The sequence below is a fragment of the Camelina sativa genome, chromosome 17 (genome assembly GCF_000633955.1).
Source record: "Camelina sativa cultivar DH55 chromosome 17, Cs, whole genome shotgun sequence".
NCBI lineage: Eukaryota > Viridiplantae > Streptophyta > Magnoliopsida > Brassicales > Brassicaceae > Camelina > Camelina sativa.
Window position 1 is genome coordinate 45,247 of NC_025701.1, and position 24,570 is coordinate 69,816.

The 24,570-nt window shown below is 33.4% G+C and overlaps 5 protein-coding genes and 2 long non-coding RNA genes across 9 annotated transcripts; 4 read left to right on the top strand and 3 right to left on the bottom strand.

Annotated features, from left to right (window-relative positions):
* LOC104738715 (transcription factor HFR1) lies at positions 626-2,433 on the bottom strand. The gene is made up of 5 exons (XM_010476346.1): positions 2,331-2,433; positions 1,891-2,209; positions 1,660-1,785; positions 1,442-1,507; positions 626-1,028 (listed from the first exon to the last, which is right to left on the bottom strand). Coding segments are annotated over exons 1-5 (828 nt in total). The 5' UTR covers positions 2,333-2,433; the 3' UTR covers positions 626-713.
* LOC104754205 lies at positions 4,669-6,454 on the top strand. 3 transcript variants are annotated; one of them, XR_762085.2, is made up of 5 exons: positions 4,669-4,781; positions 4,941-5,194; positions 5,410-5,559; positions 5,658-5,748; positions 5,845-6,454. It is a non-coding gene; the product is annotated as an uncharacterized LOC104754205 (long non-coding RNA). The 3 variants fall into 3 exon arrangements; XR_002036152.1 differs by having other exon boundaries at positions 4,669-4,777; positions 4,929-5,194; XR_762086.2 differs by having other exon boundaries at positions 4,669-4,777.
* LOC104754206 (chitinase 10-like) lies at positions 7,160-8,346 on the bottom strand. Its single transcript, XM_010476347.2, has 2 exons — positions 7,861-8,346; positions 7,160-7,696 (listed from the first exon to the last, which is right to left on the bottom strand). Exons 1-2 carry the CDS (start codon positions 8,304-8,306, stop codon positions 7,327-7,329), a joined length of 816 nt encoding a protein of 271 aa, XP_010474649.1. The 5' UTR covers positions 8,307-8,346; the 3' UTR covers positions 7,160-7,326.
* On the top strand, positions 9,595-11,556 carry LOC104754207 (pentatricopeptide repeat-containing protein At1g02370, mitochondrial-like). Its single transcript, XM_010476348.2, has 2 exons — positions 9,595-9,975; positions 10,147-11,556. The coding sequence occupies exons 1-2, from the start codon at positions 9,646-9,648 to the stop codon at positions 11,398-11,400; spliced, it is 1,584 nt and encodes a 527-aa protein (XP_010474650.1). The 5' UTR covers positions 9,595-9,645; the 3' UTR covers positions 11,401-11,556.
* On the top strand, positions 14,024-16,001 carry LOC104754208. Its single transcript, XM_010476349.2, has 4 exons — positions 14,024-14,241; positions 14,759-15,344; positions 15,469-15,613; positions 15,748-16,001. Exons 2-4 carry the CDS (start codon positions 14,846-14,848, stop codon positions 15,806-15,808), a joined length of 705 nt encoding a protein of 234 aa, XP_010474651.1. The 5' UTR covers positions 14,024-14,241; positions 14,759-14,845; the 3' UTR covers positions 15,809-16,001.
* Positions 18,182-20,740, top strand: LOC104754209 (probable glycerol-3-phosphate acyltransferase 2). The gene is made up of 2 exons (XM_010476350.2): positions 18,182-18,968; positions 19,686-20,740. The coding sequence occupies exons 1-2, from the start codon at positions 18,270-18,272 to the stop codon at positions 20,574-20,576; spliced, it is 1,590 nt and encodes a 529-aa protein (XP_010474652.1). The 5' UTR covers positions 18,182-18,269; the 3' UTR covers positions 20,577-20,740.
* LOC104754210 lies at positions 23,785-24,338 on the bottom strand. Its single transcript, XR_762087.1, has 2 exons — positions 24,253-24,338; positions 23,785-23,973 (listed from the first exon to the last, which is right to left on the bottom strand). It is a non-coding gene; the product is annotated as an uncharacterized LOC104754210 (long non-coding RNA).

Genomic DNA, 24,570 nt, shown 5'->3' on the forward strand with positions numbered 1-24,570 from the left:
TAAAACGATGACTTTCTGACATTGTTTTTCACTAAAGCCAAGTCTTGTTAAAACATATATTTGGTAAAATAACGAATATGTATGTGTGTAGATTTTTTTTCATGTGAATTGTGTCTACCAAAAAAATGTATAATTCCCGATTATAAAAGTTTCAGTTTTTCCAATAATTTATTTTGGAAAAATGCATAGTTTCGTATTCACGTATACTAACTAACAGTGGACTTTTCTAAATATTTCAAGCTAACGGGTCAATTTAAAATAATTAATATACAATAAACGCAAATAAAATCATCGATGTGTAAGCTAAGCAAGTGTTTAATTTTATCCTCGAAGTCACGTTTCCCGTTTCTTCTTTTCTCGTACACCCTAAGTTGACAGAGCGAGAGCCACACCCTAGCTATAGCTTCTAAGTAACATGTAGTGTGCAGAGGTAAATTATTGTCACTTTCCGCATAGAACATTATCCAGTGGGCCTGAACTTGAGATGCTGAAGATAAATATCATTGGGATGTAACCAAATACCATTTGAAACACTACTTAGAATCCTTCAGGAAAAGGCTCTTGTTCCTACGTTCAATGGGTTTTCGTTTCAACTCCCTTTTAATCAAATAAAAACGCTACGAGGCCGAGGGAACTATTATCTGATATTTTGGAATTTCATTTTATCTTAATCAACATTCATTTCACATAACTTTTGTCGAGCTACTTACATATCATAGTCCCGTCGTACGGGATGAAAAGTCCAGGGGACTTGGGAAACAAGGAACCAAACCACAAAGACATTGAGAAGAAGAAGAAGCTGCTGATGCTGTTGTAAGAAAGGGAGATTGGTTTGATGAGTGTGGGAATAAAAGATTAGTAAACGGTGGTAACGGCCAATTTAAAGCTTGAATTAACGGTGTCGACGTGGTTTGATTCGCCTGATTTTGGCCCTGAGCCAGAGCCATCGCAGTGAACAGGTGGTTTTGCATTCCAAAGTTAAATGTCGAAAGAGGGAAATAAGGATTCATTCCCATTATTGACATCACCTGCAATTAAAACATTAACTTTGATTAGAGCTCAGTTTCTGAATATAAATATATATAGCAAATATACATCTTTTAATATTCAAATTGATATCATATTATGTCTTGACGGCAAAAAAAATGTTTGCCTAGTGGAACAGTAACGCAGTGGCTAAAAAGATGAGAGAACTTCTCTAAACTCTACTAAATTAAAACTTCCTTTATATAACTAATATTATTACAATACTGTAACAAATATTATAAGTTGGCGAGTCAGATCAAATAACAAGAACGATCAACCAAAAAAAATTAGAATTTATGAATTCCCCAAAAATCTCAAGCCTTAACAATTCAAATATATATATGAACAAGCATACATAGAATAATGAATAAAGGGTGAAGAAAATATACTGAATAATATTAATTACGATATATACCTGGAGTTGAAGCTGAAGGTTTTTCATATACTCTATGGCCTTATCGAGAACCGAAACCTTGTCCGCCTGAAAACCGAAAAAAACACCACACGGGATATCAGAAATCGAAACTTACAGCAAAATTCCTTGATATATTGAACTATATATATACACCCACATAATACATATATGTGTGTGTGTGTTAGGCATAAGACATATTAACATATATGTACACCAACCTTGTAACAATTAGGTACAAGTTGCTGTAGCGTACGCATCTTATCACACATCTCGTCTCTTCTTCTTCTCTTGGAACCTTTTCGTGTAACTGAGGGAACCTCTCTCGTAAAGTCCTCTGATTCTTCCTACACAAATTTTTAGAGGAAAAAAAATTAAGAAACCGGTCAAAAATTATGTATAATAATAACAGGGAAACCTATATATATATATATATATATATATCGACTTACATCACTTGAGATCTGGATACGGCGTTTTTTTGGGTTCTCATGTTTGTTTCTCAAATAACATCGATCATATGAACCATCTGAAAAATCTTCAATATGATGATGATCATCAGTTTCAGAATGTTCATCAGGGACAACAACCAACAAATCCTCCTTCGGCTTTTCTTCTTCTTTACGAATCTCTGGAACAAGTTGAATATGATCATGATCAAAGTAACCGTAGCTCCATTTTAGACCGTCTATAAGACGATCTTCATCGCTTCTTGCTCTTTTTGCCATACCCTGATCTTTCACAGCAAGTGATCCGACGTCGTGATTCAACCTGAAAAAAAGAAAAAGAAACAAAGTAGTAAATTATTAGCTAGGGTTTACGAGATTTATAAATTATCGATAGGACAAGAAACCTACGTACACTCAGAAACTTCCTGTTTAACTATACTTACATGTTCGTTAAAAGAAGAACCGGAGATATGAAAGAATTGGAGAAATTTGTTTTTATTCAGATTTGTCCGAGAAAATGGAATCCCATTCGTTTATAATATAGGAGGAACGACCGGATGAGGCAGATGGTATAGTTGTCAGCTACATTAGTGACCCACTTATATTTTGCCACGCTTCATAATTCGAGTGGTGCTTTTGCTTTGGAGAAGAAAAATAAATATTTTCATTATTTTACGTATACCCGACCGACAGCAATAGAATAAATTTCATAACCACAATTTTCAAATGAAATACTATTACTCTTTTTAAATTACATTACTTGGCCTATTAATGGTTTTCTCTTCTTAATTATCGGAAACTATTCATAAGATTTATTTTGACATTACGCAAAAAAAAAAAAATTCCAAAATATCTAGGCATGCAAGTATACATCGACAATAAATAACGTATACATTGCATGCATAATTGCATACATACATGATCTTGATTAACTACTCTTCGGAAAGCCATATATATATATATATATATTTATTGAGATTTGAGTGACATTTTGAATTATATATCTCCACCAAAGAACTGTAGTGCATAACGGGGTAGGACCATTTCTATCCGTTAATTAATTTTCCTGTAATCTTATCCTTTATCCTTGGATAGTCGTCGTTTTATACTTGATATTTGTATTATAAAAATATATTTAAAGCAAGATTCTATTAATATGAAACTCTTTTGATTTGAAATGTTTTGAAACAATTTATATCTAAGTTTTGTAATTTATTTTTCTTTTAAATATAATTTAACATTAGATTAAAAAATATATATATCCATATATACAGATCAGTCGATGTCCAGTCGTCTCTAATATATTTTTTTTTATTATAGAATAAGATGTCTATTACATATAGGTATTTAATGTATAGTTTGCTTAAGCGAACACATAAAATTCAAAAATTAGTTAAATACGCTGATCACAATTTTTTTTTTTTTTGCTTTTCAACAACAACGAACGATGATTCCAGCTGCTTAGAGAATACGATTCATGACTACTATTAATGGGTTCCTGGAAAAAAATCATTTAGGGTTTTATCGATAAATCCCACGTGGGTTGTAGACCCAAAGCCAATACTATAAACGAATAAGCTTTTTGTTTTTCTGTAACCCCACGACACATTTATTGGAATTTTAGAGTCAAGTCGGCATCAACCATACATACACCTAGCAGGTGCGATGGTCCACGTTATTATTTCCTTAATGAAAAACTCCAATTATGAACAGTTTCATACGCTAAAAAAAAAAAAAAAAAAAAAACANATTACTACAGATATATTTTCTTTTTTGACATTCAATTCAATTACAACATATTTTGAATACGCTTACCTGGTTACTTATAGTAATAATAATAAAAGCATAAGATTCAAATTTTATTTCGGGTAATTTGTGAAAAATATTTGAGTACAAAAAATATCATGATTATGTTTAAAGAATGTTATACATCTAACCTTCTTTAATGTACCTAGGCGTTGAATAAAAAAAAAAAGATGGGCCTGAAAAAATCCTAAAAAGAGAGAAGAAAATGCGTGTCGTTCACGTGATCCCTCGTGATGGACATGCTGCTATGTCTGACACTCGGTACTTTCCATTTTTTGTTGGTGTCTTAGCGAGCGACGAAGCAAAACCACAGCCACTCCATGTTTCCATCTCCCATAAACGACAACGACCTTTCGGAATATACGTTCCAATCGACTTACTTACTTAAACACTGTTTCGATTAATAAATGAAAGAAAAAAAAAAACACGTTAGCATTATTGATTCTATGCTATTGTTTGTTCCCATCATTATGGTTGGAACTGAACTATACCAAGTACTGTTTGTGAATGTAATGGTTGATCCATGATTCATTTTTTTTTCATAGTACACTAATTCCAACATCCATATTGATCCGCTGCCCAACTCATCATCCAATTTTGTTTTTTTAGAGGTCAGATATTTATGTAAAAAATAAAATGTTGAAAATTATCACATTAACATTTTAGATTATTATAGGAAGAGGTGGGTGATTAATTTTGCTATATAATAAGCTGGAAGGGATCATTTGCAAAAACAAAAGGAAAAAAGAAATGCTCTTTAATTTTATGGTACAACTGTTATGAGTTTTTTTTGACAGTTTATGTTGAAGTTACACTGCAATTGTATACAATTATGAACTTTAACTTGCTAATAACATTAACAAAATAGAGAACATTATATTTTTAACCCAACATATTTAATGGGCTTTTAAGTTGGCCCATATAAGTACAATAATGGATCTTTGGACTCAGCAGGACTCGGGACGTTATTTTTATTTCATCTGAAAAACTCTGCCTTGCTTGGAAGGTTTCTTACCGTAGCGATCGCTATGGAAAATATCTCACTTCTCCGTTCTCTCCGGCCGGCGGCAACGCAGTCGTGGTGGTAGGTACCGTCTAAATTCCTTCAATTTGTTTCGACTCACATATCTGTTCACTTGTAATGCAATTCGATGTTCTAGATTTGATTCTGAAAGCATAGTAGTATTGATGAAGTTATTTATCTGCGGAACAATTGAGAGTATCTGATAGTATAGTGTGTTTTGCAGTTCAATAGGAGAGGAGGTATGGCCAGAATCGGATGCTGTGTCTTTTGGTTAAGCGAATTTAAAAGCCTTGTGGAATGTGTGGTTTGAAAACTTGTAACTTTGTAAGGATAAAGCTAAGTCTTAGGAGATCCTAATTTTGCCTCTGGAATTGAGGCTGGTTCCGTCAAAGCCAAAAAAAAAAATGGGGAAACAGTTGTGTGTGTTTTCAGGAAAAGGACTCACAATGTTGGCAGAGGCAATCTCTTCTCTACAAGGTATAGTATTTCAGGAATGACTCTGTTTTCTTGTTCTCTCTCACCCTTTTCAAGGAGAACAATGCAAAGACTTTTGTAATAAACACTTTTGCATTATCTTGTTTTTTTTTCTTGATTTGGGAAGCAAAGTTAAGGTGTCTTGGAAGCTCTAAAGTATTACTAAGCTGGACAGCAGAGGATACAAAATTGACTTGTGAAATTACTTTTTTGTACAGAGCCACAAGTGTTGATTGATGAGTGTAGGGGGTAGTTTTGTAGCGCTATCCGCCAGTTGAAGCAGTATCTGTCTCATTCCCGAAAGAGGCAAATCCGAAAACGAATGCTTAATAGATGGTGATTTAAAAGAAGGCAAGGAAGGCTTCGAGGTAATACTTAAGATGGTTAAGTTCCTGATTATGACTATATATATTCCTTATGTTAAAAAGGTAACGTCATTGTTCATCTGTTCTATACACTTATCCAGGAACAATAGACAGTTAAATCGGGCACCACCTGGAAGATTCTTGCTATTGAACTACGTTGGCGGAGCTACCAACACGGGGATCTTATCAGAGGTAATTACTAATAAGCAAGTTTCTTGAGACTACGAACGAATTCACAATTTTTAGAGGAACAAAGAGTAAAGTTGACATCTATTGGTCTCTTTGCAGTCAGAATGTGAGTTAGTGGAAGCAGGGGAGAAGATGCTGATACTGCCAAATTCTACTGATCCAGTTGTACTTGGAGTAAGAGTGTGGCCTCAAGCCATTCCTCTGTTTCTGATAGACTAACATTGATTTGGTAGACGTACGCAGAGAAAGCGTTTCTTTCATCATTGGGTCATGATGCGATGTTCTTGGGTGGCAATTATGTTGCTGGTGTAGCATTGGGATGGTGTGTGGAAGCGCTTGCAAGTTGCAACCCAATTCAACAATTTCCTGTCGAGGTAAGCTTACAAGTAACAAAAATAGAATAAAAACCAAATAGAGATACTTAGATTGCTCTTTTGACTTTGACAACAGTTTAAGCTTGTAAAGTTTTCATTGATCTTTCTCATAAGTATTACTACAATTTGTGGCCAAAAGGGGGGAGGAGAAAAATACAAAAAGCATGAGAGAGAGAGAGAGAGAGAGAGAGAGAGAGAGAGATGAGTTAAGGAAGTCTAGAACAAATCGATCATAACTCTTGAATCTTGAGGATCTTCGTGAAGAGGTGAGATCTTGACACTGTCGAGTCTTGTGGCTCTTGGAGATTTCTGCTCATGTGTGTAATACGTAGAGGTAGAAGATGATGACGTGAGAAGCATGGAGGAAGAAGCAGGGAATTCAGGGTTTGTAAGGTGTAGGATTTCTGTGAGCAGAAGAACAATTGACGCCATTGATGATGATGATCAACTCTAAAGAAGCACTTGTTTCGTTGTGTGTCTCTCTGTTTGTCTTGTCATGTGATGATTCTAATACTTGTTTATATATATAGAGAGAAACAAAAGAAGTGGGCCTGTGTGGTATTGTGGATCGATGTTATGTGTTTTAAAATCCAACGGAGGAGAGAATCCAGTGGGACTCTTAAATCTTTGGGTGGCAAGTGGTTTTTGTCTGACTTTTGTGTCGCATTTATATCTCGCCCCAAAAGCTAGCTGTTCCACCTGGCGTATGATTCTTCTCCTCGGTTTTAACTTTTTCTTATCAAGCATAAGTCATAAACCATTAGATTTCAATTTTTTAGAAATAGTATTGAATTATCTTTGATATACCATCTATTTAATTTGATGGAGTTTCATATATTAATCATTCCTATGCTTAATATTTCTGAAACCAGAAACAAGCAAAAAAAAGAGCTCAAACCTTCAAATATAGTATGTAAAAGTATAACCAACATAGTGGTTGTTTGTTGAAAATGAGATAAAAGGTGTGAGATAAAATAACACAATCATCAAGAATACCATGGGAATAACTTTGTCTCAATTAATTTATTTTTAGGTAGTAGTTGAAATCAAAACCATCAAATCACATTAAATCAAAAGACAACCCACAGAAATATACATTATAGAGAAAATAAAACTAAACACCTTCATTGCTCCATGTGTGAGCTTACACAGTTGTTGACTTTTTTGTATACTAAAGTAATATTTTTGGGTCAACCAAATTAATTATTTAAGCAAAAGGCCTTTGATTTTCACAGTCCAAATTAGGCCCAGTCGCTACTTTAAATAGCCCAGCATATCTTTGAAAATACCCGATCCGGTCATTAATCCGTCCGTCTCCAGGAATCCCGCACTCTAAACCGCCGTTTATAATGTTTGTGGTTAAACCAAAACCGCCGATACGGTTAGCGGCCAAATCTGCCTCCGTAGGTCGGTATCTCCCGATCATGACATCATGGCACGACGGTTTGGGACTCTGCGACGTCATCCAAAACCAAAGTGCTGTTTGGAAAGCTATCACTGAATTAGTTGACACCGTTTCTGGATTCCTTAGACCGTCGAATCCTAAGGCTCTACCGGCCGGTCCGTAATTATAATTCCTATTATCCCAAACAATAAAAAAAAAAATATAATAATAATTAGAAACAATTATGATGGTTGACCGAATCTTGCATGATATAATTTATTTTATCTTTGATGTAGCCGTTGCTTCGAATACCATTATGCTCAAAATTGCAATAATGAAATACTTATATGAACCTACCAAGATAGTTGAATTGGACCTCTTCCTTGATAAGTCTTGTTAGGGAAACACGGCCATTGCGTATTAGAAGAGTCGCAATAAGTACTTTGTGGACTCACTTCTTCTTTAAAGCACAATCCCCAAGCGTACGGTCCATCTGGTGCCGTTGCCCATCCTCCGGTAGTCTCATGTGAAATCTGAGCCAAAAACGCAGCCACTTCCAGCCGCCGCATCTCGGGGCTTCCTACGCTCCCGAATCTCGGGAAACGCCTCGTCGCCTGTACAAAGGACTCGTAAGTGTAGAAACCATTTGCGGGACAAGCGGTATTGTCCTTGTGGATGAATATTGAGTCGTAGAGAGATCTTAGAACCAAACTCTCGATTGAGCTGGCTTCAGTTTGCCCGAAGATTAGTATCGAGGAGATTGAGAGGTAGAAGCATACGAGAAGAAAAGAGTGTTGAGCCATTTTTAGAGGGATCTTGGTGTTTTTTGGTGTAAGAATTAAGACGAGTTTGTGGTGTTTGTTATATAGATGTGTAAATGGTCAATGCGTTGACTTCAACTTTGTTATAGTTGACTTTTTAAAATCGGTCTGAAGGTTCGTTTATTATACATGCTCTCATCTCATGCATGTGTTTCATTCATTAAACAATGCTTCTTTCACGTTAAGTGATACTGTGATAGTTTTCCTATAGTTTTTTTTTTATGTATAATTAATATTTTCATATATCGTTTACACCTTAATTAAATATCAAATAACAACAACAACAAAAAGGGAAGACAAGTAAAACACACAACAAAAGAAGTAACAAAATAATCTTCTTAGAAAATGAGACCAATATGTTAATGTATAATCATTGAATGATATAGATAGTGTGTACTACGTGGTAATGTGAATTAGAAATAAGATCAGAATCAGTGTGGATGACGATTTTTTATTCGGTCGCCGGTGTTACTGAAAAAGACTGATTTCAATTTTTAATATTTGAAGACCCATTCTTGTTATGGAAATTTTTCTTCTCTCTTTTGTTCTGGATGAACGAGTTTTCAAAGTCGCATCAGTATTTTTTATTTATGTAGAATCTACAAAAAAATTTCTCGTTCGGCGGCTAACTAATCGGTAATATATAAACAACATATTTGTATGTTCTTTTCTGATTTTTGAAGAGCCAAGACAAAAAAAAAAAAAGCTTTTTGATTATATAGCAAAGATAAACAAAATTAGAAAATATGCAAGCAACCTGTGCTTAACAGAAATTAATGTTCTAGTCAATAAACTCGTTCTTTTTTTTCCTTTTCTGATTTCTCATTGGAAAATATATAAACTAGAATTATGTTCCTATATATCTTTCCCTGATCAACCAGTTTTCCCATTTTTATGTGTGTAAGTGTGTTCAGGTTACTCTACATTCATGTATAAAACTTCTAAGAAAAAATCTCATATTTCGAAGAAGATAAAATGGTTACAAATAAAGTATCAAACAAAAATATTTACAATCTTTCTAAAAAAATCGCAATTCATTGTACTATGGATTTATTCATCTCATGTCATTAGTGTCTACAGAGTTAAGTAATGTACGTGATTTAAAATAATCCTAGTTAAGAGAGACTAATTAAACAAAGTTAAACTATTGTTTTATAAGTAGTAAAAACAAAAAAACGACAACAACTGTAAACTACACGCCGTTTCGAGTTCGTTAAACGACATATACTTAATGCCTTAAACCCTACCATCGTCACTCCCCCGTGCGTCCTCGATAGGTTTTGTCGTTTCGAGAAGAAATAGATTTTGATTTTTAACAACAATGAATTTCCGTAATCTGATTGCTTCTGGTTCTCGCATCGGCAAGAGATTCTGTTCAACGGCCGTTTCTCCGGCGTCTTCTTCTGGCACCGAAGCCTCCTCTTTTGCTCCGGCGGCGGCAAATGGCGTCGAAGCCTCTGTTCCTGCTCCGACGGCAGCGTCAAGGCAGCGAGAGCTCTACAAGAAACTATCGAAGCTTAATGTGACGGGAGGGTCAGTGGCAGATACGTTAAATCAGTTCATCATGGAGGGTATTACTGTCAGAAAAGACGATCTCTTTCGCTGCGCTAAGGACCTTCGCAAGTTCCGTCGACATCAACACGCTCTTGAGGTCTGTTTCTTGTTTCCCCCTTTTCCTAGTTACGTTTTTAGATTCTAAAGTTTTGTAATTTCACTAGTTTTAGGGTTTTGATTAGGGATGTACTCGATTGTTTCGAACGGATGAAGCTTAAAGATGACATTTTTATGTTTGTGAGTCGTTTGTTAATGATAAAAATTTCAGATCTTTGATTGGATGGAGAAGAGGAAGATGACATTATCTGTCTCTGATCATGCGATTCGTTTGGATCTAATTGGAAAGACTAAAGGCTTAGAAGCAGCTGAGAACTACTTAAACAACTTAGATACTTCTGTAAAGATCCATCAGTCGACTTATGGGGCGCTCATGAACTGTTACTGTGTGGAACTTGAAGAAGAGAAAGCGAAAGCTCATTTTGAGAAAATGGATGAGCTCAAGTTTGTTAACAATTCGTTACCGTTCAACAACTCGATGTCTATGTACATGCGCTTAGGTCAACCTGAGAAGGTACCTGTGTTGGTTGATGCGATGAAACAGAGGGATATATCTCCTTCTGGTGTCACTTACTCTATATGGATGCAGAGCTGTGGTAGTTTGAATGACTTGGATGGATTAGAGAAGGTTATAGATGAAATGGGCAAAGACAGTGAAGCTAAAACCACTTGGAATACTTTCTCTAACCTGGCTGCAATCTACACTAAAGCTGGTCTTTACGAGAAGGCTGAATCTGCGCTGAAATCTATGGAGGAGAAGATGAATCCTAACAACCGTGATTCCTACCATTTTCTCATTAGTTTGTACGCTGGAATCTCGAAAGCTCCTGAGGTTTATAGAGTTTGGGAATCGCTGAACAAGGCACGCCCTGAGGTAAACAACTTGAGCTACCTTGTCATGTTACAAGCAATGAGTAAACTCGGCGACATTGATGGGATTAAGAAGATTTTCACAGAGTGGGAATCAAAATGCTGGGCTTACGATATGAGGCTGGCTAATATCGCGATTAACACGTATCTAAAAGTGAATATGTATGAAGAAGCAGAGAAGATTCTTGATGGTGCCATGAAAAAGTCTAAAGGACCTTTCTCCAAATCGAGACAGCTTCTGATGATCCATCTGTTGGAGAAGGGTAAAGCGGATTTGGCTATGAAGCATTTGGGAGCAGCGGTTTCTGATTCCGCAGCAGAGAACAAAGAAGAGTGGAGCTGGAGCTCAGAGCTGGTCAGCTTGTTTTATCTTCACTTTGAGAAAGCTAAAGATGTTCAAGGAGCAGAAGAATTCTGCAGGATTTTGTCGAAGTGGAGACCTCTTGACTCTGAAACTGCGACCTTTCTTATAAAGACTTATGTAGCAGCAGAGAAAACTTGTCCTGATATGCGAGAGAGATTGTCTCGACACCAGATCGAAGTAAGCGAGGAGATCCAAGCCTTGCTTGAAACAGTTTGTCCTTTAATTAACTAACATGTAGTAATTTGGTAATGATTGTTGTTATTTGAACAATGTTTTGTTGTTATTTGAACAATGTGTTTAAAAAACTTATGTGTCGTTTCAAGTTCAAAGCTTCTTGTTTCAGAATACATACATACACATGGAAAGATTTAATGGAAGGATTATATATTTTTTTAGTGTTCCATCAAAATAAAATTATAACTTTTATTCAAAAATATTGTCAACCAATAATGTATTTGTTTATCTAAATCCAGTAATGGACTACTGCCAAATAGAAAATAAAATTAAATGTGGTGTGGTCAATATCTTGCAAATCTGATAAAAAGTAGTAATAATTATCCAATTGTAAAAAGAAAAAATATCCAATTATAATTGTTATTTTGTAATTTAACATCAGTAGAATCAGCCAGTTTCAACCTTCATAATCCCATGGCAAAAATCCACCAAACTGAAATTTACCAAAATAAGGAGAATTTTGATAATTGTTGCCTAAAGGATTCAGAACAAAAATTAGGAGAATAAGGAAAAATCAATCATACTATGAACTAATTAAACAAAAAAATCAAAAAAAAAACTTACATTGCTGCCTAAAGGATTCAGAATCATTGTATTTAGATTCTGGAGATTCGGTATCATCCTTAATATCTAGAGTTCGTTGGTATGAGAGAATAAAGGAAGAATCAGATAAAAATGATAATTAGATATGGTACAATTTAGCTCATTGATCTTAAAGAAAGAGAATAAACTGATCACAAAAATAACAAGCCACCATAGATCCAAAATATTAATTACAAATCTTGTGCATCATTTTGTAACCTGAATTAGAATCATTGTGGTTTGTTCAAAAAAAAAAAAAGAGAATTAGAATCATTGTGGTTATTTTATACTTGGAAAGAATTATATTTATTTTTGGTGTTCTACATACTTATCAAAATAGAATTACAACTTAAAAAAAATGATTGTCAACCAATAAAATAGATTTGTTTATCCAAATCCAATAACCGACTATTGACAAAGAAAAAATAAATTTATTTGGTAACTGTGGTGTGGTCCATTACTTGTTGTTATTTGTTAGTGCCAGCAACTAAGTTTGGAAAATAATTATTTTTCAAAAGGAAAAAAAATCATATTTACAAGATATACACATTTTAAGAAACAAATACTGGTTAGAATTTAAAATAGCTTTAGAAAGGAAAATAACAGTTTTAACATATTTCCAATATGATAACAAAGTATTAATTATCCAATTATCTTCTACAATTGGACAGTGAATATTTGAGAAATCGATTTTATCCAATTGTGATACAAGTTTTTTAAGCGAATCTGAGTTTTTTTTGTATAAAAAGGAAACAGAAAAAAAAAAAAAAAAAACAACGGCGTAAATTAGAGAGATTCGCTAATTTATACTCACATATATACATTATATATTTATACTCACATATATACATTATATATTTATACTCACATATATACATTATATATTTATATATATGATCTATATGTAGGTTTCATGGTTATGTCTTAATTTTTGCGTCTCTACTCAAATATTAATTATTTGTTAAACATGTTTCTAAGACAAACCCTACATGAAACTTTTGATGATTCTCCCGTCTGTACGATAATTTTAGGTTGTAACAAATGATATAAAATGGTAAGAATAATTCATGAGCATGGCATGCTATCAGTTATTGTCTTATTCCACATACGGCCGGGCTTCCTAATATCTATCGCATAGGTTTATGCTCATAATATGTAGACTAAATATAGATAAGCAAAAAGCCCAATAACATTTTCTTGGCACGTATATAATCGATCATGCATCCAAGAAAACTATAAACATCTATTTGCAAGACTCGTTGATTTCATTTACGTTTTGCAACGATTTCAACGCACTCAAATCATCTAACAATATATACTAATAATATCTAATATGCTTACGTATTCTCATTCTAATACATCATGTTATACGAAAAAGAAGCTTATAATATCAGTCACAGCCTCACAGGCCACAGCCATATATTACTGCTCAAACGATTTTTAAAGTCGGAGTCATTGACTGAGTCACATATATAATGTATATATGTGAGTATAAATATATAATGTATATATGTGAGTATTGATAGAGATTATTAATTTATAGAGGTTCTATTGTACTTATTAAAAATAAAATAACAACTTTAAAAAAAAATATTGTCAACCAATAAAATATATTTGTTTATCCAAATCCAATAACCGACAATTGACAAAAGAGAAAATAAATTTTATTTGGTAACTGTGGTGTGGTCCATGACTTGTTATTTGTTAGTGCCAGTGTGCCAGCAACTAAGTTTGGAAAATATTTCTTTTTTAAAGAAAAAAAAAATTCCTATTTACAAGAGATACACATTTTAAAGAAACAAATACTGGTTAAAATTAAAAATAACTATAGAAAGGAAAATAACAGTTTTAGTATCTTACAAATATGATAACAAAGTAATAATTATCCAATTATCTTCTACAATTGGACAATGAATATTTGAAAAATCGATTTTATCCAAATTGTGATACAAGTTTTTAAAGCGAATCTGAATTTTTTTTTTGTATAAAAAGGAAACAGAAAAAGAAAAAAAAAACAAACAAACAAACGGCGTAAATTAGAGAGAGATTCGGTAAACAAGCTGGCACGTCTGTATCTAGTCGCAACGTTTCTTTGTCAATCCGTTCGGCGACATAACAAAATCCAAAAAAACAAAACATTCTTTTAGCTTTTCTGTTTTGTTTATATACTCAACACAAAAAGATCATCTCGGATACGCAACAAAGAAGAAGAAGAAGAACAACAAATTTCACCCTGCTGAAGAACCCTAATTTGAGGTGAGTACTTCCAGTTCCAGTGTCGCACATCCGCAAATTCTTCTCTTTTGTAAATTTATTTTAGTGGGTTTTGACACTCTCACCGAAAGATTTGATTTTTTCTTTCTTTCTTTCTGTGATTTGTGTATTTTTTGGGTTTATTGCAGAGTTGCCTCTTTCTTAAGTCTGTAATCTTTTGATTTAGCATAGGTCTTTTCTTCGAGAAATTGGTGCTGCATTGTCTCTGAGAGTCACTGTTTTTGAATCACCTCTTTGTTTTTGCTCTGTCTTCTTGTTAGATGATTTGGGAAATCGAATGTATAGAGTCAATCTATCAGTTCTGAATTCCTATATAAAAGAGTGTTCGTGTGATTGATTCAACGGTGGGTTAAGCAAAATCAGTTACTTTTGTCTTCCGAGTTAGGGTTTTAGGTGAACCAATATTAGCATTACTCTGTATCAATTTGGCTTCATTACTCTTTTGTGTGTTTGAAGGGTGATTGGTAATTTGGTATGCTTAATAATCTCTCGTTTCTAGGACGATTAAGGAAGTTGCGAGTTTCGAAAGTCAGATAAGGTTGTTGTAGGCTTTTAAGTTGGCAGCTGAGAAGACAATTAGTGTAGGATGGATCACATGTTTTCAGGAGAGCAAGATCTTGAAGTAGACATTGAAGCTGGTCGATCTGATGTTGTTACACAAGAATCCACATCAGCTACTGTTTCAGGCAATGGGGTCTGGACTGAACGGGTGAATTTCGCTGCATCTGAAAACATTGCTGATGATCTGATCTATCCGTTAATGGGAGACGAAAACAAGGTAGGCAAAAGCAGTCAAAGTATGGATCTTTCAGAGAACAAATGCGATATTGGAAAGTTTAAGAAGTCTAGAAAAGCTTCAAAGCCTCCGAGACCGCCAAAAGGCCCTTCCTTGAGTGCAAGTGACCATAAGTTCATGAGGGAAATAGCAGAGCTTGCTATGAGAAAGCGGGCAAGGATTGAACGGATGAAAAGTTCCCTTAAAAAAATGAAAGCAGCCAAGTCTTCATCGTCATCATCATCTCAGTGCATTAACATTTTCTCGATGATAGTAACGGTTCTCTTCTTCGCCTTTCTAGTCTTCCAAGGTACTTTTTTTAGTCTCTTTGTGAACATTAGCTTTGTTTACTTGGATAAACAGAGTATGTTCTGTGTTAATCCACATGGAAGACCAAAAATGTCTTAGAAACAACTCTTATTTTGGTGTTGCAGGCTTCTTCCCTGGAAATTCGAGTTTGAGTTCAGACAAATCACCTGCACCTATTGTTTCACCTACCAACCAATTGATATCAGTTCAGTTCTCCAATGAATTTCCTCCCGTTGAGCAAACCGATCCCAGCCCGACCACCTCATTCAGGTAAGAAGAAGAAGAACAACAACAATTTCTTCTATATAATTCAGTCTCATTGTTGAATTAAAGAAGTCACTCTCTAAAAACAACTGCTAATATGAACAATCTTCATCCTCTGATTCGAACCTGTTTAACTTCAGGTATACGAGGAAGCGAATATCGGGTGCGGAAGAAGAAGTCTCGAGAGACGTTAGTTACTAGATGAGTTCTCTGTCTGGTCTTTGCCTCAAACTGTCGTCAAACTCTTTTTGTTCAAGTTTTGTTCTTTCCCTGGTCACCTTTTGTATAGGCTAAATATAGAATATGTAAAACGACTCCGTTTCGAACAATGATGATGAATCATCACTTTCACTAACCGGGTCAGTTTATTCAATTATTTTGAAAAGAAAAGTAATTGTGAGTATCGTAGTAATTACGTGATTGGGGTATTTAATGAAGGAAACATGATGGAAAAACTTGTAATTGAACTTAGCAAATATGTAAAATACTACTCTCTCTGTCTCACAAAGATTGATATTTTGAGATATATTTTTGTCCCACAAAGATTGATGTTTTGCAAGCTTCAAGAAGTAATCATTTAAAATATTAAAATTTTTGAATTGTTATTGGTTTATATTTTCTCTCTCTACCAAAAAGTAATTATAAATTAATTAACAAATAAAAACTAAAAATTTTCTTAATATGTGTGAAAGTCTCAAAACATTAATTTTCATGAGACAGAGGGAGTAGTATATTTTTGTTCAGTTCGAAAAATTCTGAAAATGACTTGCATGCCAATTGGATTCTGCAACGTTTATGGTCTACAACAATATCTACATTTCAATTTTCAAAACCTACACGTGAATAAATTCTATATGTAAAAGCCATTATTACTCTATTCGTATAGTAGTATACGAGTATTTTTTTTTGATGAGAAACCGAATTTCATGGCTGGTTTGTCTGCTAAGTGTTAACACGCAATATGTCGTTTGTATAGTTGATATTCTTAATATAGATGCTACGGTGACAAGAGTCTTGATTGTGATATTGGATGGATATACTTATGTACACGAAAAAGAATTGACAATTTGCGTATTTGACTAAAAGTTTCTAAAATAAGTAACTTATCATTTGTATATTAAAACCAAAAAAAAATAGTAAAATTATAACGAGGGAGATGCACGTCCCACGGGCAATGGTCACGGACAACACCGCACCACTTGGAATAACAATTAGATAGACCCAGTAGCATTTTCATTGCTCATATAGCTATATTTAAAGTTTTGCATCGTGTATTTCTTGATTTACAATTTAGCCCACAAAAGAAAGTAAGTCAAGGTTAGACTTAATCAATTAGAATTACTAACTACCTCACTGTTACGCTTCCAATTCCATTTACTATTGTAGAATACTCTATGATAACAGAAATCAAACCTTCATTTCATTTTCTCAAATCTCAACAAAATTTATAAATTAGTTTGAGTCTCGGTCCAAAATCTATTGCGACTCAATAAAACAAACAGAAGAAAAGTAAACCCCAATCGGAGAACTGATCGTCTTCAAGTTTGAAAGGATTAACATTTATTTTGTCATCAAGACCGAAACATTAATGTGAAGTTGTGAACATATATATTATACATCTAGTCGCTTCCTTGGTTATGCTTATTTTGGAGCGTGCATATAGTATAAATTAGGTTTACGTCGCACATCATGTTTGAAAATTTCCATACTAACATTGATTCATATGATTAATACATATTTTCTACATTTTATTTAGACATGTCTTCTTTGTCGCAAACCACTAAAAGTAATGAAAAGTATTTCTAATAACAAAACTTTGTGTAATTCGAAAGTTCGGATAAATTAACGTGGATTTTTTATTATTATTTTATTAAAAATAACAAATTGAAGAGACCAATTCGCAACATTAAACGGATCTCTGGCAGTAAAATCTAGTCAACATTGGACTGTATATATATCATATATAACTTTATCTTTAATTTTTTTTTTAAAGGGCTTTCATTAAATAAAAAATAGGAAATACAATTTTTTCAAATGATGAATGACGTTAATCAAGTGGCTCTATCACTATCGTTCAGCAGCCGAGTTATTGGAAACTAAACGTACAAAGACCAAAAGTCTACTACAAAAAGACTTGTATGATTGAGAATTAATGTTAGTTTATTCACAAAACATGAAATCGAATAGTCATATTCTTATATCCACGTACGTCATACGTATAATATCTGTTAGGCCCTTTCTTCATCCGTGTGACAAAGAGATTCAAAAGGAGAAAAAAAGAAGCCGACATTAAATGAACTATATATGCCTTTAGTCGTCACATATTTGCTACTTTGCGAGAGACGCACTCATGTTAGCTAGTACTAGTAGAATAGATCGAACCAAACAAAATATCAACGCGTAAGCGTACTTTTCAGATTTCAAACATTCAGATCATTAATTGTAATCATGCAAGCTGTACGGGAAAGAAGAATTATATATGAACCATCATCAGTGGCACTCCTCGTAAATATTAATCTCGTTCCAAGGGTATTTACGCCATGGTCTCGTTATATATATGTCAGGGCACTTCCGTTTCCCTCAACATGCAGAGTCTAGAAACCAGCAGCATCTATATAATATAGTAATCAGAGAAAAAGAGAGGTCAAAAGAATCAAAAACCATGTCCGGTAATAATAAGATCTCGACTCTTCGAGGTCTTGTCATCTTCTTGTACCGGTTTTTCATTCTCCGTCGTTGGTGTCATCGTAACCCTAAACAAAAATACCAAAAATGCCCTTCTCACGGCCTCCACCAAGCTCACGACTTATCACCTCACACCTTGGTCTTTAACGTCGAAGGAGCTCTACTCAAATCAAACTCCTTGTTCCCTTACTTCATGGTCGTAGCTTTTGAAGCCGGAGGGGTGATAAGGTCACTTTTCCTCTTCATTCTTTATCCATTTATATGCTTGATGAGCTACGAGATGGGCTTGAAGACGATGGTGATGTTGAGCTTCTTCGGAGTTAAAAAGGAAAGCTTCCGAGCCGGAAAATCAGTTTTGCCCAAGTATTTTCTAGAAGATGTTGGATTCGAGATGTTCGAGGTTCTAAAAAGAGGGGGAAAGAGAATTGGTGTGAGTGATTTGCCACAAGTTATGATCGATGGGTTCTTGAAAGATAACTTGGAGATTGAAGTTGTGGTCGGGAGAGAGATGAAAATTGCCGGTGGTTACTACTTAGGCATCATGGAAGCTAAGCAGAAACGTGAGCTTGCTTTTGATAAATTGGTTCAAGAAGAGAGAGTAAGTAGTGGTCATGTTATTGGCATCACTTCCTTTCACTCGTCAAGTCACAGATCTTTACTCTCTCAATTTTGCCAGGTAAATTATTATATTTTTGAGTCATATAAATAACTAAATAATCTAAAGTGCTCTAGTTGGTTATTCTAATAGAGGTTTTGGACCCAACAATTGTGATGGTCTTACTCTTATCAAAAGACGTAACTGTATTTTTCTGGACGACAAATAGAGACAAATCCTTATGTTACTTTTCTGTTTACAGAAAAAACTACAGAAAATTTCCGGCACATGGAATCTCGATAGTAAATTAAATAGTTTGAAGTTTTTTTTTTTTTAGTCTACGTTTTATATACTATATCGTCAAAAACAAAAAAAAAGTCTACGTTTTATATACTCGATAGTAAATTTATATATAAGTCCCCAATATATAATTTCTTTGGTTTTAAATGTGGCTCTTTATTTGAACCAATAGAAAGATGCATTGATTTGTTTGGAAAAAAGTAATACTGATGCAATTAATTCCAAAACCATTGACTATGAATTGTTGTAATCTAGTACAATATGTCACAAATAAAACTATTATAGCAAGTAAATGCTATTTTGAAAATTTAGAAATGAAATATTAAGTTCTGATGCAATTAATAGCAAACCATGCATAGACTATGACTTGTATAAATATAATCCATACCATAAATTATTTAATAAGTAGTTTTATTTCATTTTATAATTTCGATAGGTCCACTTCAACTGATATATATTGATCTTCTCTAATCCTTTTTATCTTTTTTTCATAAGCAGGAGATTTACTTTGTCAGAAATTCAGATAAGAAAAGTTGGGAAAGTTTACCACGAGATCAATACCCTAAACCACTGATCTTCCACGATGGTCGCTTAGCCATCAAGCCAACACCTTTAAACACACTCATACTATTCTTGTGGGCCCCATTCGCCGCCGTCTTAGCCGCTGCAAGAATCGTCGTCGGCCTAAATCTGCCTTACTCTGTAGCCAATCCTTTTCTGGCATTTTGCGGTATCCACCTAACTCTCACCGTCAGCAACCACAACGGCCTAGTTTCTTCCAACCGAGACAAAGGTTGTCTCTTTGTGTGTAACCATAGAACGTTACTAGACCCACTTTACATTTCATTCGCTCTAAGAAAGAAAAACATCAAAGCCGTTACTTATAGCCTAAGTAGATTATCTGAGCTTCTAGCTCCGATCAAGACCGTTAGAATGACTCGTGACCGAGTCACGGATGGTCAAGTCATGGAGAGATTGTTGAGCCAAGGAGATCTCGTGGTTTGTCCGGAAGGGACTACGTGTAGAGAGCCTTACTTGCTTCGGTTTAGTCCACTTTTCTCCGAGGTTAGTGACGTCATCGTACCGGTTGCTATTGACTCGCATGTGAGTTTCTTTTATGGCACGACGGCTAGTGGTCTTAAGGCCTTTGATCCCATTTTCTTCCTTCTGAATCCTTTCCCTTCCTACACCGTTCAATTGCTTGACCCTATCTCTGGTGGCCACTCGTCCACGTGTCGAGAACCTGATAATGGAAAATCTAAGTTCGAGGTGGCTAATCACGTGCAGCATACGATAGGGAATGCGTTGGGGTTCGAGTGCACCAACCTCACGAGAAGAGATAAGTACTTGATCTTGGCCGGTAATAATGGACTTGTCAACAAAAAATAATCTGGGTAGTTTTGTTCATTCTTAATTAGGATCTTTTTGTGTGACCGATCGATATGCTTAATTTACTTTTTTTAAGTTTTTTTCGATACTGTAACTATATTTTTTTTTGATATATGTAATTATCTTTTTGTGTGACTAATAGATATGTACATGCATCATTGATATCTACAATGGTCTGGCCGTACATTAATAGTCAAAACTCCAAAATAAATTACATGCATTTTTACAACTATATACTTGATCAAAAGCATGTATCTTGGTGTTACTGTATTTATAAGCATTTTCAAAATGCATTTACCTTTGTAGGGTACATATCAGTATTTTATACAAAATACTATTTATGGTAAGCGTCATCTGAAGACTGAAAGAGTTAAACAGTTAAAAGACAACAATTATAATAAGTATTAGAAGGTGTTATCATATACTCCATTAATGTTATTTATCTGTAGGTTTTCTTTTTGCAAAGCCTCAACTTTCATTATTAGTGATATTTACAAGCAAACAAAAAAATATTTTATAAAATAATCAAATAGTATGAGTTACAATGACAACGATCTTAGGATAACCGAGGACGTAACGTAGCCTAGGATAACAGCGACTTATAGACGAAATGATTATTTAATTAGTTGTAAGTTGTGACTAGTACTATTCCTTATTTTTCGTGATTAGATAATTTGTGAAAAGATTATTAAAAAAAGGGAGTTTAGAGTTACGATCATTTCGAGATATAAAGAGTGGGACTCATGCCGATGATTGTGGGGTTGAGAGTTTTGTTTGTCAACAACCCTAAGCATCTTCTCACCTAACTCTGTTTAATGCTTCTTCGATTATTTGATTAGTTAATTTCATTGAGCGGCGAATTTAAAAAACTATCTTTACTGGAGGAAGAAATATTTTAATAATAATTAAAATAATGGTGATTAAAAACTAATTATTTTATCATTTATGGATCTATATATATAACAGAATTCAGATGTGATCAATTGTGAGTAGATACAGTAGTTGAAATTTAGGGGTTTTAGTAATTTAAAAATTTAGGATTTTCTACAAATCAGAGTTTGTTTTTTAATTCCACCCAAAAAAAAGAGAAAAAATAATCGAGTTTGTATTTAATTTGGGATTTTGAGCCTTAATCTATGGCCTATGATCAACTTGATCCAAAAATATCATGACTAGTTGAATATAACAAATCCTTCGAGCAAATGCATAATTTATTAATAAATTTTTTTTTTAAAGTTCTATGATATTCGTATATTAAACAATTTTACAATAAGAATGGAGTATTAAAAATTAAATAAATAAAATCAGTTTTAGAAATCTGTCAAAAATGGAATTAAAACTCTAATTTCTATTAAAAAAATATCCTACTATATTAATTGAGAAGTACAAATATGAAACTAACCTTAAATGTGTAAAAAATTACATTCAGTTGCCATTAGAAAAACTTAATTAAAATTAATTAATTAATTAAATAAATAAAATTAATTAAAAAACAAAAATGGAGGATACATTAAATAAAATAAATTGCAGAAAAGTAAAAAAAAAAACTATGAGAATCAAAACTAATCCGTATTAAAAAAATCAACTGCTAAGATTTAAAAATCTAATCGAATAAAATCTACAACTACAAATTTTATCCTACTATATTAATTGGGAAATACAAATATGAAACTAACCTTAAAATGTGTAAAAATTACATTCAATTGTCATTAAAAAAATAATTAAGATTAATTAAGTAAATAAATAAATATAATTAATTAAAAATGAAAATGGGGACATATCAAATAAAATAAATTGTAGAAAAGTAAAAAAAAACTATTAGAATCAAAACTAATTCGTAAATTAACAGGTAAGATTTTAAAACCAAATCAAATAAAATATACAGCTACAAATTTTATCAAAAAAAAATTTCACCACTGGTTAAAATTATTATAGACAAGAAAAGGAAGCCATAGAAAAAAACAATGAATGTTGTTTTTAAAAAGGTTTTTCAGAACTTTTACTAGCTATATTTAGTTGATATTTTTTACATGTTAGTAAAGATTATGTTATTGACAAAGGTTTAAACAATTTTATTCATTACATGCAAATGTTTTAAAATACAAAAATCATAATATAAGCAAACCAAATTTTTAATCACAAACTATTATAAATAACATAATAATAAAATAAACTATTACAAATTTTTATTAAAAAAAAGTTCAACCCGCGGTTCTCCGCGGGTTAGTACCTAGTATACATTATATATATATACTACAGATATAACAAAAAAATATTAGAATATAGTGAATATGATATCTGAGATACTAATGTCTCTATACATATATTTTTTTATTGGCGTTTGGCGTTTGGTTGTGTGTGTATTTTTAACTATGGCTGGAGTTATACTAGTGTGATGGATGTTAGTAATCATAATCTTAATGAGATAATCTCAAGGCATCAACTTTTAATACCGTGAAATGTATAAAATTAAGATTATCATCTAAAACCCAATAATATACTATCGAAATTGGTATTTTTTTTTTTGTATTAGTATTTATGTTTTATAATTTTTTTTTTCCTGAGTTTTACATGAATTTTACAACCGTGAATAGATCGAAAGGTAAAAGAAAATATTTTGCGAACCAAATTTGAAATCCTAAACTAACAAAACGGTTAGCCACAATCTATTCAAAGTATAGTAATTACAAATCCTGTGCAGACCTTGGAACCTACATGTTGTAACTATTATATAGAAAGTTCTTTAGACGAAATTTGGACATGATGTTAGTTTAGTGTGGCGGTATAGAGTTGGTGATAGCTACCACGGAACGAGGGTTCAAATCCGAAATCATCTTTGTTTTCTGTTTTCCTCAAATCAGGAGGAAGCTTGGTTAACCGGACTGAACCGGAATTCAAACCGGTTATCAATAAAAAACCCTTTTTACCCTGCAATCGACTCAGCACCATTAATCGAAGAATCTAGTGTCTTCGAGGTGACTAAAGATTAGTGGAAAGTGGAAAGTGGAAAGTGGAAACTATGAGCTAACCGTTAGGAGAGATCAAGTAAGAAAAGGAAAAAGGAGGATTCACAATTAAGCAAAATAGGAAATCGAAGAGATAATGTATTCCTTCTCTCCCGCACTTTCCTTCTTCGTAGATGATAGTTTAATTAAGAATTGAGTCACTGACAAAATAATTTTCTCATAAGAAAAAAAAACATTGTAAATTCGTAATGAGAAAGTTAGAAATTAACTGATTCATAATATAGCGTTCCAAAGTATACACTTATATACTAAAACAATAACAATCTAGCCGCGCTATTGTTTAGGAAGTTAGAAATCAAAGCGAACTCTGGTGGCTCCTCTTATCTTTTTCCGAGAAAATTGTACCCTTCTTCATCATTCAAGACAACTCTCTGTTTTAAAACCCAACGAAAACAAAAATTCAAATTAACAAAATTAGTTGGGAAAACAAATCGCTGTAAGAAGGGATGGGAGTACAAACATCGAATAAGCATTATTCAAGAAAACAGTTTTAAATTCAACTAGTAGTAGAAGATAAAACACTCTTCTAAATTTTCCGGTACCGTAAAACAGCCGACGAAGTGAAATCGAACTAGGTTTCTCTATCCAAACACAAATATTGATTAGGAATGAAAATTGAAAACGGGGAAAATTGAGAGCAGAGAGCTCACCGGAGATTTATCGACGGGGGAGAGTGCCTTCTTTTGGCGTTCAGAGGTCGACGACGATGTTGAATTAATTGAATGCGAAAAGACGAAGACGGAGAAGCAAACATTACAATCCCCTTATTTTTTTTTTATAGTTTTCTTTTTGGGCTTCATAAAAATAAGCCCATTCATATTTACTCGGCCCACAACCATCTTATTTTCAGGAATTAACTAATTGACCGACATGCATCATTCTCAAAGCCTCCTCAAACCACCATCATTATAAATAGAAAAAAAAAAAAAAAAAAAAAAAAAAAAAAAAAAAAAAAAAAAAAAAAAAAA

Coding starts and splice junctions, on each gene's coding strand:
- LOC104754208 (XM_010476349.2), top strand. CDS start 14,846: ATGGATCACATGTTTTCAGGAGAGCAAGATCTTGAAGTAGACATTGAA. Junction 15,345..15,468: donor CGCCTTTCTAGTCTTCCAAG/GTACTTTTTTTA, acceptor TTGGTGTTGCAG/GCTTCTTCCCTGGAAATTCG. Junction 15,614..15,747: donor AGCCCGACCACCTCATTCAG/GTAAGAAGAAGA, acceptor GTTTAACTTCAG/GTATACGAGGAAGCGAATAT.
- LOC104754207 (XM_010476348.2), top strand. CDS start 9,646: ATGAATTTCCGTAATCTGATTGCTTCTGGTTCTCGCATCGGCAAGAGA. Junction 9,976..10,146: donor GACATCAACACGCTCTTGAG/GTCTGTTTCTTG, acceptor TAAAAATTTCAG/ATCTTTGATTGGATGGAGAA.
- LOC104754206 (XM_010476347.2), bottom strand. CDS start 8,306: ATGGCTCAACACTCTTTTCTTCTCGTATGCTTCTACCTCTCAATCTCC. Junction 7,697..7,860: donor GGTCCAATTCAACTATCTTG/GTAGGTTCATAT, acceptor TTGGGATAATAG/GAATTATAATTACGGACCGG.
- LOC104738715 (XM_010476346.1), bottom strand. Junction 1,508..1,659: donor TTGTACCTAATTGTTACAAG/GTTGGTGTACAT, acceptor TTCGGTTTTCAG/GCGGACAAGGTTTCGGTTCT. Junction 1,029..1,441: donor ACCTTCAGCTTCAACTCCAG/GTATATATCGTA, acceptor TTTTAATTGCAG/GTGATGTCAATAATGGGAAT.
- LOC104754209 (XM_010476350.2), top strand. CDS start 18,270: ATGTCCGGTAATAATAAGATCTCGACTCTTCGAGGTCTTGTCATCTTC. Junction 18,969..19,685: donor TACTCTCTCAATTTTGCCAG/GTAAATTATTAT, acceptor TTTCATAAGCAG/GAGATTTACTTTGTCAGAAA.